At 33.8% G+C, this 15,755-nt stretch overlaps 1 protein-coding gene across 1 annotated transcript; it reads left to right on the top strand.

Moving 5' to 3' along the window:
- The first annotated feature begins 12,812 nt into the window (after window positions 1-12,812).
- Window positions 12,813-14,153, top strand: LOC139499419 (uncharacterized). Its single transcript, XM_071288094.1, has 2 exons — window positions 12,813-13,052; window positions 13,599-14,153. Exons 1-2 carry the CDS (start codon window positions 12,831-12,833, stop codon window positions 14,148-14,150), a joined length of 774 nt encoding a protein of 257 aa, XP_071144195.1. The 5' UTR covers window positions 12,813-12,830; the 3' UTR covers window positions 14,151-14,153.
- The last annotated feature ends 1,602 nt before the right edge of the window (window positions 14,154-15,755 follow it).

The raw sequence follows: 15,755 nt of genomic DNA, 5'->3' as shown, positions 1-15,755 counted from the left end.
TACAAAGATTGAATCAAATATATTTTCCAAAATAATGTCATCTTCGATATCTACGGAGGGCTTAGGTTGTCACTTTTCAGCTAACAAACGTCAAAATTTCAGGACAAAGGGCACAGGGCAATGGTGAGAGCCCCCTGATTTCTCAATCTGCCTAATATTTAGACACTTAGTTAATAGGTAGATACAAACGTGACGAAAAGGAATTCTACACTTCCTGTCTTCTATGTTTACGGAGGGCCCAAAGTGCCAGTGGGATATTCAAAATACCTGAGACCGCTTAAATGACGATGAGACCCTCCTGTATTTTCAAAGTCCATAAAAGTCGACGAATTCATAGATTCTGTATATATAAAGATTGCATCAAAAAAATTTCCCAGAATAATGACATTTTCGATATCTATTGAGGGTTGAGATTGTCACTTTTCAGCTAAAAAATGTCAAAATGTCAGGACAAAAGGCACAGGTCAATGGTGAGAGCCCCCTGATTCCTCAATTTGCCTAATATTAAGCAGACACTTCGTTAATAGGTAGATACAAATGTGACGAAAAGAAATTTGGGTACATTTCCTGTTTTCTAATGTTTATGGAAGACCAAAAGTGCCAGTTAGATATTCAAAATATATAGTGAAAACCTACTGGAGACCGCTTAAATGATGGTGAAACCGCCCTGGTCGAAGATGACATTATTCTTGGAAATCCTTTAGATACAACCTTTATATATACAGAGTTTATGATTTCGTCGAATTTTATGGACATTTAAAGACCAGGCTAGGGGGGTATCACCGTCAATTGGCAGTTTGGGCCCTCTGTAAACATAGAAAAAAGGAAGTCTACACAAATTCCTTTTAGTCACGTTTGTATCTAAATATTAACTTACTGTCTGCATATTATTAGAAAGATTGAGAGACCAAGGGGGGGGGGGGGGGGTCTCGCCATTGCCCTGTGCCCTTTGTTCCGAAATTTTTATAATTTTTAGCTGAAAAGTGACAATCTAAGCCCTCCGTAGATATCGAAGGTGACATTATTCTGGGAAATCATTTGATACAACATTTATATATACAGAGTCTCTGATTTCGTCGCATTTGATGGACATTGAAAGATCAAGGCGGTCTCATTGTCATTTAAGCGGTCTCCGGTAGGTTTTCACTATAAATTTTGAACATCCAACTGGCACTTTGGGCCCTCTGTAAACATAGAAAAAAGGAAGTCTACCCAAATTCCTTTAAGTCACGTTTGTATCTACATATTAACTAACTGTCTGTATATTATTAGGAAGATTGAGAGACCAAAAAGGGGGGGGGGGGGTCGGGGGGTCTCGACATTGCCCTGTGCCCTTTGTTCCGAAATATTGATAATTTTTAGCTGAAAAGTGACAATCTAAGCCCTCCGTAGATACCGAAGATGACATTATTCTGGGAAATCCTTTTGATACAACCTTTATATATACAGAGTCTCTGATTACGTCACATTGGATAGACATTGAAAGACCGAGGCGGTCTCACCGTCATTTAAGCGGTCTCCGGAAGGTTTTCACTTTAAATTTTGAACATCCAACTGGCACTTTGGGCCCTCTGTAAACATAGAAATAAGGAAGTCTACCCAAATTCCTTTTAGTCACGTTTGTATCTACATATAAGCTAAATGTCTGCATATTATTAGGAAGATTGAGATACCAAGGGGATAGGGGGGGATTGGGGGGTTTCGCCATTGCCCTGTGCCCATTGTTCTGAAATTTCGATAATTTTTAGCTGAAAAGTGACAATCTAAGCCCTCCGTAGATATCGGAGATGACCTTATTCTGGGAAATCCTTTTGATACAACATTTATATATACAGAGTCTGTGATTTCGTCGCATTTGATGGACATTGAAAGACCAAGGCGGTCTCACCGTCATTTAAGCGGTCTCCGGTAGGTTTTCACTATAAATTTTGAATATCCAACTGGCACTCTATGCCCTCCGTAAACATAGAAAAAAGGAAGTCTACCCAAATTCCATTAAGTCACGTTTTATCTACCTATTAACTAACTGATTGCAAAATTTTAGGAAGATTGAGAGACCAGGAGGGGGAGGGGTCTCGTCATTGCCCTGTGCCCTTTGTTTGTGAAATTTTGACAATTTTTAGCTGAAAAGATACAATCTAAGACCTCCGTAGATATCGAAGATGACATTATTCTGGGAAATCCTTTTGATACAACCTTTATATATTAGGAAGATTGAGAGACCAAAAAAAGGGGGGGGGGGTCGGGGGTCTCGCCATTGCCCTGTGCCTTTGTTCTGAAATTTTGATAATTTTTAGCTGAAAAGTGACAATCTAAGCCCTCCGTAGATATCGAAGATGACATTATTCTGGGAAATCCTTTTGATACAACCTTTATATATATAGAGTATAATTGTATGGACATTAAAATACCAGGGGGGTATCACCGTCATTTAAGCGGTCTCCGGTAGGTTTTCACTATTCATTTCCTTTTTTTTGGGGGGGGGGGGGGGGGGGGGGGGGCTAGCCTGAACTTGTGTTCATTATATTTAAGGTATGTAAGTACATGTAGATATAGGAAGATGTGGTACAAAATGTACGAGTGCCAATGAGACAACTGTCTCTATCCAAGTAACAATTAATAAAAGTACCTTTATAGGTCAAGGTATTCCATAAATATTTATATTTATATTTCTAAACGTTTCTAGAGTTATCGGTTTTTGTTCTTGTATCATATATTATTTATATAAAATTACATCTGTGGTGCATCTCTGGTGTCGTTTTATTGATAGAAATCAATATTACATCAAGATAAATATGCAATTGACATCATGAGGGTTTATATTTGAGGACAACGAAAGTTAACTACAGCTTGAAGGGGTCATAAAACGATTTCTTACGTATCTTTTCACTCCTCTTCACTATAAAAATCATGTTTTTAATGTTATCAAATATTTTAATGTTTTATGGTTTTGAACTAAATTTGAATATCGAACTGACTGCTAGCAGCCGGTTGGATATTGAATATCGAATATCGAATAACGAACCGGCCGCGAACTTCACATACATGGCTCGCCTCCCGTTTGACAGTAAATACAAATGAATCTCTATCTCAGGAGCATGTCCCATTCATTGTAAAAAAGGTCTCTAGTATTTAACATTGCAAGGCAAAAACTTACTAAGAATGAACCGTTCCCGGTGCATCCCTATAAGACAACCAATCAACCTTCCTTTAAAACTTGTCTTATGATTTATTGATGTGAGCCCCCAAAAAAGTGAAATATTTGACACTGGCCATTAAGATAACACAATATCAAAACGATACTTATATCTGAATAAATTTCTAGATGTACTTGATTTATATGCTCTTTATGGGCCCTATAATGTGGAAAATAAAGTATACTTATTCTTATAATATTCATATCGATAACGTACTTGATGTCTTTCTAGATGTTGTGAACGTTACACTATTGTTTCAGATATTTGAGACGTAGTAAAACGTAAAATCACAAAAATACTGAACTTAGAGGAAAATCAATTCGGAAAGTCCATAATCACATGGCAAAATCAAATAACAAAACGCATCAAAAACGAATGGACAAGAACTGTCATATTCCCGACTTGGTACAGGCATTTTCAAATGTAGAAAATGGTTTTATAGCGCTAACCCTTTCACTTTGATGACAGTCTCATCAAATTCCGTTATATTAACATTGATGCGTTAACTAAACAGACACAATAAATAAAATAGTCAGAATATAGGTACATCAGTCATCATCGTATAAAATTTTTAAAAGGAACAATTTAACAGAACACAAAAACATCTATCTACAAACACATAAATATTCATTTATAATAAGGAATGACTGTACTATTTTTTTCTGTCTATGAAGAAATAACATAAAAAAATTCAGTGAACGTAGCGGGTTATTTAACAGTGTGCACCACATTTTTTATGTTATTTCGAATAGACAGAAGAAAAATATTACAGTCATTTCTTATAATTTAATTCTAAATTCCATTTTAAACTGTAGAAAACCATGATAAAACGTTGAGGACGTCACGGTCACATGACTAAATTATGTCTATGGGCTGATAACAAAATAATGTCAATCAGAAGACGTACGTGTTCATATTCATTTGATAAAATTTACTGTTTGCAATAGCATGAATTGTTCTGTGGACAAGGCGCGTTTTTGGCGTATTGAATTTTAAACCTGATGCTTTTTGTTATCTATTAATCATGTTTTTCTTTGTCTAATATGTTCTCCTATTTATTTGTATTGTAGTCCTGTAATATTATGTTGTCATTTCAATGTTATATTTAACTTTGCCATTAAAGTGCGAGGTTTGGCATGCCACAAAACCAGGTTCAACCCACCACTTTTATCCCCCTTTAAAAGTGTCCTGTACCAAGTCAGGAAGATGGCCATTGTTATGTTATTGTTCGTTTCTGTGTGTGTTGCATTTTAACGTTGAGTCGTTTGTGTTTTCTCTTATTTTTGAGATATTGAGATCAGACGTGGCACGGTACTTGTCTATCCCAAATTCATGTATTTGGTTTTCATGTTATATTTGTTATTCTCGTGGTGTTTTGTCTGATGCTTGGTCCGTTTCTGTGTGTGTTACGTTTCGGTGTTATGTCGTTGTTCTCCTCTTATATTTAATGCGTTTCCCTCGGTTTTAGTTTGTTACCCCGATTTTGTTATATGTCCCTGGATTTATGAGTTTTGAACAGCGGTATACTACTGTTGCCTTTATTTACATCCAAAATTAAATTATTCAAATATATAATAAAAGAATATTTGATTAATGAAAGAATTAAAATAACAAACAAATAAAGATTTGTCAGTTTTAATGAAAATCAGAATCATGATCTAAAATAGAAAGATTCATATTTTCGTAAAACTGTTACATTGATTTTAAAAAAGTTTCAACACAATATTATGTAACAGGAAATTTTATAAAACATTATCAACAAGATTGTGACATGTTAATCCCTCTGAAAGGTTAAGCTTAAGTAATTATGAAAAAGGGGCACATTTTAGACAATACATCATTATCATTAGGGATAGTGTCCCGCTGAAGGCAAAGCGATTACTTAAAAAAATTGTCTATTGTAAAATAGTTACGGGAGGAGTAACTCAAATTACTTGTAACTTGGGGAACAAATTAACATCTGATTGGACAAGCAATTTTAGGTTGATCTTTGACGTTACCACGTGAGGAAAAGGTTTTAAGGGATAAATTTTAATAATAAAACTTCACTTGGTCAACTATACAGATCTAGCCTGAACTTGTGTCCATTATATTTAAGGTATGTAAGTACATGTAGATATGGGAAGATGTGGTACAAAATGTACGAGTGCCCATGAAACAACTGTCTCTCTATCCAAGTAACAAATAATAAAAGTACCTTTATAGGTCAAGGTACGGTCTTCATCACGGAGCCTTGGCTTACACTGAACAGCAAGCTTTAATGGACGCAAAAAAGTACTAGTGTAAAACCATTCAAACGGAAAAACCAACGGTCAAGTCTATATAAAAACGAGAAACAATTTGGACCACAGAAAAAGACGACAACCACTGAACTTCAGAAGTATAACGTTCCCTAGATTAATTACAAAAAGTTAATGATCATAATTACTATAATGAGAAGTTGTGAATGCAAAGTCAGATTTATACAGCGTACTCTTAGGTCTTACCCCGTGATTATGTAACAATTACTTTGGTTTAAATATATAAGTATATAATACTTGAATAAATTACACGTTGCTTTACAAGTTATAAATACTTTCCACTGAAAAGTAAAACTCTTTTAACATTTTTTTTTTCAAAATAAACTGCCATTGTGTATAGTTTTTTACGTACTTTTTGTAAAATCAAGATTTGTTTTACACTCCAATTACTAGTACATACATGCATTATGATTTATACCGGAACAACAAGCAAAGTAGTGCTTTGAGTTAGCAGCTTTATATCCTAGAAAATAATTATCTTTGCACAGAATGTTCGCGTATGGCAAATTAAAAAAAAAATAATACTAAGTGTAAAGCGTGTTGATATGTGTTTAATCTACCATTTATTTTATATGTAAAGGGGTTTTAACACGTAATGATACATTATGAGCTGAATAATGATTTTTGGTGGAGAACATAAGACCACGGTGTCTTTTTTCATAGTCTGTGCGATGTGATTTAGCCTAGTGTTTCACTTTTAGTTTTTATATTTCGTAAAGTAAGTGTACTATCTAATACGTTGTAGTGGTGAATGCGAAACTATGTTTCAGCTTATTCCCATAAAAAGTAAGCCTTCGTGTTGGTACAAGTAGAATATTATCTTCTGGTATCAAGATCTCATATTGTTGGACGAAGACAATTTTCTTACGGGAATATGATGTGGGAACGAAATTAAAAATAAACACAGGACCTATTTTTCACCTTAAAATACAGAAGGAAGTACATATTTTAGTTTTAGATGTAGGATATTGTTTTAGTCGTTAATGGTTGTGAAATGGTTGTCAGTAACTGCGAGTAGTCTCCGATCTTTACTAAGCGTCTTTTTTTTATGTTGGGATGTATAGTACAGAATGTACCTTGCCACGTCCACTCTTTTTTTTTGTGAGTTGTATTTCTGCTTTGAATTAAGCCCTTTTCAACTGATTATAATAGTTTGTTCTTATATACTGTAAACCAACTTATTTTCGCGAGCGATTTATTTTCGCGACTTTCGCGAGTAGAAAAATAACGCGAATATAAATCGTCGCGAATATGTAACACATGGATCTTTCCTTACTGAACTACATCATATAAATTAGAAATTCGCGAAATTAAGTAGCCGCGAAGTGGACTTTAAATGGCAATACGCGAAATAAAGTATCCGCGAAAATAAGTTGGTTTACAGTATAGCTATTGTCTCAAGATACAAAAAGATTGGCACGCCTTCAAAATAACCATTTTTTAAGTTTCAATTATGAAAGCACCAGTAGGAATGAAGTGTGATCTCAACAAGTATAGCTGCTGGTCTGTGATAATAAAAAAAAAACTTCCTCAATTCACAATTTGCTAATAAAATTGAGAATAAAACTAGGGAATATGTCAAAGGCCACCAGTAGGTCTTCAACGCAGCGAGAAAATACCGCACGTGAAGGGGGTCCTCAGTTGGCTTCTACATAAAATTGTGTACTAGTTCAGTGAAAATGGACGGCACAATAAATTCTGACTTAGAACAGGCGCATAAATGCGGCGGAGTTAAACATGATTTGTCCTTCGGCTGTTGTCTGCTCTATAGTCGGGTTGTTATCTCTTTGACGCATTCCCCATCTCCATTCTTAATTTTATTTGTGAGATCTCAACCCTCCTCTTTAAAATGTAAATGTACCTCTAGCCAATGTAGATCTCGGTTTTAAAGAAGTCCGGTGTCAGAATAGATAACAAAAGAAACTAACAAAATGGCAATGATACATAAATTAACAAAGGACAACCAGTAGTTACTGACATGCCAGGTTAAGACCTCAATTAAACTGATTAAAAGACTATGTGACTTTTTGTCTACATCATAAAATTGGGGAATGTGTCAAAGACACAACAACCCGACCAAATAAAAAACAACAGCAGAGGGTCACCAACAGGTCTTCAATGTAGCGAGAAATTCCATCATACACATTTCTTTGTATGGCAATGAGTGAATCATTGAATATATAATTACATCATTTACTGGAATGGCAAGCACAAGAACAATTAATTGACATTATTGGACAGAAGAGTTGAAGAATTAGAATTCAAAAGAGCAGGTCAGGTGCAATGTGTGTCAAATGTAAAGTTACAAATTGTATCAAAAAGTAGTGTCATAGACATTTATTTACTAAAGATAACGCACGATTACAATTTACTATTTCAGGACACAATTTTGATCTGCATACTAATCTTGTTTAATCTTTCCCGTTATATATAAACACACATGAGACAATGATACACCGTTATACTTGTTTACAACACTACGGTTAAACGATCGATTATCTATAAATTAACCACCCAGCTTACTTCAGACGAAAAGTAAGTGAAAATGTAATTAATCTTTCGGAAAATGTTGTTGCATTTGCTGATTTAAATGACTATAAATTATTTATCTTAATTTTATTGCCGATTTAGAAATGATTCTGTAACTAACAGTACTTTTAACCAAAAGGATATGATCTCTTATTATAAATTATACATGAACAAGCAGGCTAACATGTTTAACCCCGTCACATTATTAATGTATGTGCCTGTCCCAAGTCAGGAGCCCGTAATTCAGTGGTTGTCGTTTGTTTATATGTTACATATTTGTTTTTCGTTCATTTTTTTTTACAAAAATAAGGCCCTTAGTTTTCTCGTTTGAATTGTTTTACATTATCTTATCGGGGCCTTTTATAGCTGACTATGCGGTATGGGCTTTGCTCATTGTTGAAGGCCGTACGGTGTTATTGTCTGTGTCATTTTGGTCTTTTGGGGATAGTTGTCTCATTGGCAATCATACCACATCTTCTTTTTTATACTACCTATCAAACACGGTTTACTTAAGGTGTCAGACCACCAATTAAAATTATCTGTTCAACCAAAATTTGCAGCTTTCTAAATATTTAACCTTAAGGGCATACGATACAGTAGAGATCCCTCGTTGATTCTTTCTTAAAATTTTGATAGAAGGTAAATTTTAATGTGTTCTTTTCAAATATGCAAAGAAAAAAGTACCTTCATGACTTACTTTTTGAGATAATTTAGTTCGAAATTTGCATATTTTGAAGAAAATCCCTGAAATTTCATAAATAAGGATTTTTAAAGAAAGTAACAATACTTTTGAACGAAAAGTCATAACTTAACCGGTTTTTTTGTGAAATGTTCCCTTGATCCATGGCATCAACATGCTGAAACAAGTTTAATAAGGTTAAATCAAATCATCATTTTCCGGATTTAGATTGCTATATCCGAAATAAAGAAATTGACCATATTTTTTGCGTCTTTTGGAAGTGCAGAAAAAAAAATTGATCTTTGATTTTTTCCTGAAATTTTGGCGGAGACTTCTTGAAACAGTACTTGATTGATTGCAAAAGAAAAAAAATTGGGGTCCATGTGCTTGTTTTTTCAATAAAAGCCATATACCTAAATTTTTTACGACGTTTGTCAATACGGCGCTAAATTACGTTATATTTAGTTTTAATCGCAACAACGTCGTGTAATCATTCCCGCCGTGCACGAGTACGCTGTCAAGTATATGCAGGTGTTTTTCAAAGAGTTGATACTTATCATAAAAATTTATAAGATGGTTACTCTGACATAAAATGGCAAAACATTTGTGCTAAACACTTGCGAAACGAAATTTGGACAGGAACCTTTTCATAATAAAAAAAAGGATATAAAAAAAGATTCTAGCAGATTACTTTGTCAGATGTACGGCCAAAAAGAAAAATCTGATAGAAGTACATGTATATAAAGGTGCATCTCCGTCCGACATTAGTTCTAAATTGCTTCATGTACTGTAAGAGGATAGACAACATTATTGCAAAGGCCCTGACATGACAAAATGTGAACCAACTATAAATTAACCTTCAACAATGATAAAACCGATACCGTATCGTCAAATTTAAAAGGCCCCGACGTACTTTGATTTTTTTTCTTTTTACATTCAAAAGATAATCATGCTTCAAATTTAAAGTATAAGGAGTACTTCTTGTTTTATAATAAGAGCTGTTTCGTGCAATTAAATTCATATCATTATTACCTCAATCGACCGAAAATGAAGTTGTAATATAACATTTATAGGAAGTACAGTAGCCGGTATTACAGAATAATTTTGAACGATGTCTTTATCAATAGATAAGTTACATTACCTTTTATACGGCGTATATGTATGAATATTGGCGTACTTGTTGTCTAGAAGTAGAGCTATATTGAAAACACTTTGTTCTTCTGTCCGATCGTCTAACTATACGTTTGTTACTTCAACAATTAGTAAACCCATACCGCATAGTCAGCTATGAAAGGTCCCTATATGACAAATTGCAAAACAACTCAAACGGGAAACTTACGGCCTGTTTTAAGTACAAACAAAGAACGAAATACAAATATGATATACAATGCCAAACGACACCATTGAATTACAAGCATGTGAACGGGCGTTTTCTTGTTTTGGTCTGATTACATCCAGTTTCATATACAAAAAAAAAATATAACCAATTAAATACACTAATGTGTGACAATTCTGCATCTATTGGTTATTATACTTTGCTTAAATTCAAACCAAAAACGACACCAATATATTTTTATTGAAATCTTTTTAACGGACTTTTATTGACTCTTTTTCTACATACACATATAATATATATTTTTAAAATATCAATTAAACTGCATTTTTTTTATGTGCCAATTCCAAGTCCAGAACAGGATGAGACACTCTCATTATTTATTATTTTATTTACGAATAGGGGTGTTATGCGACCTTGTCTACCTATGTGGATCTCGCACATGCAGTCGGTCTGTTATTTTATTGACAGTCTGTTAAATTTGGCCGTACAATGACAATTCTCCGGAAAATTTGCAGTCTGCCAAATGCCAAACAAGAACAAGAAAATAAAGACACAAACTAAACTATTTTGATTCTGATTTTTTTTCAATTCAAGATAGTATTATTGACTTCGAATTCATTATCAATAAATGAAAATAACTGTTCTCGTCATGAAAATTATTGAACAGCTGTACAACACGCCGTATAGTAATGACTTTTGTGTATGGATTCCAAATCTTCCAAATATCATCATAATGTGTGTTGTAGCAGTCACAGAAACAGCAGCACAACGACGTTTATTTTTTGCATTTTTGTATATAAGCTAGCTCATAATGTAGTGCAGACATGACAAAAATTAGCCGTAGAAGTTATAGATTATCGGATTTTCTACACATTAATATCGTAAAATATCAGCCGCGTCACAATGTGAACCTTTTTGAACAGTGAGCGTAGCTTACGAACAAAAAAGCTTCACATTGTATCGAGCGGCTTATATGTTGAGATATGTATACGAAGAAATTCCAATTATCTGTTTATCGTTCTATTACTGGTCGTTTTCACTTCCCTGAAACAGTTTTACGCTTGAGAAAAGCAAGCTTGATATCTCCTCTCACATTGTGATCACCTCGCTGATAATGCCCGCTCACCATGCTCACGTTTAAAAACCGTAATACGTTAATTACAGAGGTTTTGAGCCGGATGAAATAGGCGTAGGGAAGTACGGAAAAGCATCGGATTGTCGAAGTCAGGACGTAGTAAGATTGGGATGGTCATAGAATCATTGTATTGGTGCAACAAGATAGGCCAGTGGAAAATATTTCGCTACGACCTTACTACGTTTTTAATGCTACCCTACTACGATTTCAGTGCGATTTTTCCGATTTTACTTCGTCGACTGTTTGTTTTCTCGCTTGAATTGTTTTACATTTGTCATTTGAGGCCCTTTTATAGCTGACTATGCATACAGTATGGATTTGACGCATTTTTGAAGGTCGTAAGTTGACCTATAGTTGTTTGTTTCTGTGTCATTTGGTCTCTTGTGGAGAATTGACTCATTAGAATCATGCATTATTTTATTTCTATAAGTAAGCTATTCATCATGCATTCAATTGTCTTAAATCTAAATGATTGGTGTCTTATTTTTTTATTGACAGATACAAATGAAGAAATATATATCTTTAACTGCATAAGTAAACATAATGATCAGGAACCTGATAAGATGTAAAAGGGTGACAAAAGAAGACTATGAGAAAGTGATGGCTATATTTCCACCGTCTGAGATTTATAATGGCGGTGACTATCTACCTGATTATTTCCATGTGCTAATTGATATGCCAAATAACGAGATGTATGCTGCCGTTATTGGAGATAAATTTGTATGATTATATTATAAATTTTATGAACCAAGATTTATTAAATTACAAGGTCACTTATCTCCCTTGAAACATACGGGTGTTCGATTTACTTATGTCATATTTGTTTGAGATAAAACAACAAGGGCCCGGCATATGTGTTCCACCTGTTAGGTTTCTTTTTCGTCAATACATTTATACATTTTATCTTGAAACTTTGTCAAAGAGGGGCGAAAGATACAAGAGGGACAGTCAACTCATAGATTGTAAATAAACTGACAACACCATTGCTAAACAAATAAGAAGACAAACAGACAAATAATTGTACAGAAAAATATAACATAGAAAGCTAAAGACTAAGCAACTCGAACCCCACCAAAAACGGGGGTGATATCAGGTGCTCCGGAAAGGCACACCCGTCGTGTTGCTTATTTTATTACAAATCCGGTAAATAGTCTTATTCGATGGGTCACATTCGTGAAAAGGGAAGGGTATTGTAGTAACGAAATACGACACATATCCCATATCAACTCGTCACATGCTTCATTCTCGGAGTTCAATATTTTCATGATTTTCCTTTTTTGTTTAAATAATATATTTGTTTTGGCCTCTACGGTATTGTTACCAATTGCATATTTTTTATATAAATATGATGAAAACAAAAATTAAGAAGCAGTGAAAACTTATAAATGAACTGTTTTTTTTTAATATGAAATAGATATCAGATTCCATTATTAGTATGACGTCTTTTACCACTGAACTAATATAAATGTATATATATTTGTAAAGGGACCAGCAGAAGGATTCCTCCGGTTGCCGGAGTTTCTCGCTGCATTGTCGACCAATTGGTGACCTTCAGCTGTTGTCTGCTCTATGATCATCGGGTGGTTGTCTCTTTGACACATTCCCAATTTCCATTCTCAATTTTGTTTTCATACTTTAGGTAGGATTCACTTTGATGACAACTGTGGATGATAGGAGAAGTATAGTTACGAGGGCAGGGAGAGTTTCAAAAGAATACGCTGGCAAAGGCATTGCTGGAATGATGTTAAAATGGATGGACAAAGGCAGTTCTCTTTACCGTCCGGAAGTCTTGTGGCATAAAACTATAGGAAATACAACACATTCACCGTTACTTCAATTGATTAACAAAGGAATATACAACAACATCGTAGAACAAGTATGTATGTCTTAGTTATACTTCTAAATCCCCTCTTTTTTTTTCTTTTTTTTTTTATCGAGAACAATATATTTGTTTAGCATTAAGTCGTTCAAATATTTTTTCTGAATTTTCCAGGATAAAATAGTTTAGGCGGACAGACGCCCAACATGAAAACACTTTGACGTTATCCAAAAGTGGATATGTTGTATCATGTGACGATCAAATTTATTTTTCACGACGTTAGCTTTTCCCGTTCTTGAGTTGTTGACCTTTCAGTAGCAAAAGTGATTTTTATTAAATTTTGATTTATATTCCTTTTAATAGAAATTGTGCAATTTAGAATGTATAAAACTTTGGATTGATGGGCCTCGTTTACAAGTTGTTCCAAATCCGGGTCAAAATTGAACTTTGTTAGATTTCAACCAAAATTCAATGCATGGGGGCTCTTTGTAATGCTGAAACTTACTATAGTTTTTTTTTTTTATTGATGGGCATCTTTATAAAATGAAGAATTTTTAAGTTTATATTTTAAATAAATCAAGCATATCTCTTTTTTGTTTACAGGATTTAAGATTTTACGACACATGCAAAGGAACACTACAAAATAAGTACAATGTCATAATAAATTCGAATGAAAATCCATCATTTAAAGCTGAAAGTATTGATGAAAAGGTGCTTGGTGAAATTCTAGCATCAACTGACCATAAGCCGTACTTATTCCCCGAGAATGAAATAGTTTCTGACGACGTACCATTCATGGCTATTGAATCTAATGCTCCTCTGATTGTTTCAAAACGAACTGCAGTTGTAGTGTCTGACTTGAATTGTCCACAAAGAACTTTACTTTCAATAAGTAATTTCTGGCAGGCACCAATTGGAATGGTTTTAAATTTTAACGTGTATGGCTGTGTGTCTGAGAATTCTAAAGAGCACCTCATTTTACACTTTGCAAAGTTTCTTGGTCGACCAATGAGTGAATATATATTACTTCGTGCTATATCAAGCCATGGAACTAGTTGGACATTTTTGGAAAGAGCCTTGGAACAATTTGGTTTCAAAAGAACCGAATTTTATGGGAAAGGTTTAGTAAGTGTCAGACGAAAAATAATAAGCTAACTGTAATAAATTTTACGTAATTGAATTAAGTTTTTTGATGTAGTTTCTATTTTTTTTTTATGTGAGCAGCAGTATATTATATAGCAAACTGCTGACTTCGTAAACGTTCTGTAGTAGCGAGTTCATTATGACACTGTTTTCAAATAAGCTTGACAGAGGATAATATGAGCTTCCTATAGTAGCGAGTACATTATGACCCTGTTTTCTATCAGTATGAAAGAGGGTTATGTGAGTTTTTTCTATTTATTTTCGTTCGTCTGTCCGTTTTTTATAACTTGTCCATAAAAAAAAAATCAATACCTTATTTTTTCTGAAAATGTCAAATACATTGACCATTGTTGACATCAAAGTTTGTTTGTTTCATCTACAAAAAATACCAAAGAAAATTGCGTCTTTCGTATAGATTAATAAATTTAAACGTCCACCATGGCTAAGAATGCAATAAAGGTTTTATTTTCACTTCTCAAAACGTTAAAGAGTTAGATAAAACTGACGGATTGAAAATGGTCAGCACAAATAGATATTTCTACCCTGAGAATTAAAAAATAATCTGTTGACACGTTTTGAGTTATTGGTCCTGATTCTTTTTTTATTTTAACACATGACATTGGTAAAATCTCTTTGTTTTTGCTGTGCTATAATCTGGATAATGCACAGCAAAGGTGTGCATTAACTACCTCAGATATACTGCACAGTTCAAATCTATTTTTACCTTTAGGGGCGGTTTCTAGATTTTGAAAGGGGCGTTATTCTATCAAATTAAAAATATATATATCACCGAGTGTAGCGAGACTAAAAACAATATTGACGATTTTAAGGCAAAACACGAGACTTTGTCCAAGCCTAGGGTGAACGACATGTTCGTCCCCACCCCGAATCCGCCATCTGCCTTGAAATTACGACGCAATTGAACTTTGTACAAACATCGTAGTTTCAAAATAGGAAAAAAGAAAGGTTTCTCATTCTTTTTTTTACATCTTAGCTTGAACATAAAATGTTTTATTATATTTTGCGTACAACATAAATCTTAAATCAGTGTTTTAAATTCAGAAAGATAGTTAAAACATTTTTTGGTAATTTCCGCCAAAAAAGAAATGTATATAAGAATATCCGAATAAAAGAAATCTGATTTGGATTAGTTTTAGACTCAATGGAATTTATAACGACTTTTTGAATATCTATTCCCCATATTTTTGGAACGAATTTAAAGGGGATCATATTTAAGTTTGTTTGAAAACAGGGAGATCAATCAGACTTCATTTAGATGGACGTGTCTTAAAAATTAGTACAGTAGATACAAAGAAATTTGGGGAAAGGGGGGGGGGGTAAAACATTGGAAAGAGATACGTATTTTCTGTTTATTCAACATTAAAAATTTAGGTTATATAACTAACATCTTCCTCGGTTTATCTTTCTCTATTAAAGCATATCATTGATGGAAAGAAATTCAAAAGCAATTAATCTAAACTCAATAACACTTTCGGTCATGATTTTTTTTCACACAACGATTTGAAAGTACTCAATTTGTCAAAGTCTTAAACGTCACTTATTAAATAAAAATGGAAATAGATTTAACAGAAACATTAAAAAACAAGAATGTGTCCA

This window comes from Mytilus edulis, chromosome 12 (assembly GCF_963676685.1).
Source record: "Mytilus edulis chromosome 12, xbMytEdul2.2, whole genome shotgun sequence".
Taxonomy (NCBI): Eukaryota; Metazoa; Mollusca; class Bivalvia; order Mytilida; family Mytilidae; genus Mytilus; species Mytilus edulis.
The sequence above is the reverse complement of the archived record's forward strand: the minus strand, read 5'-3'. Positions and strand labels throughout refer to the sequence as shown.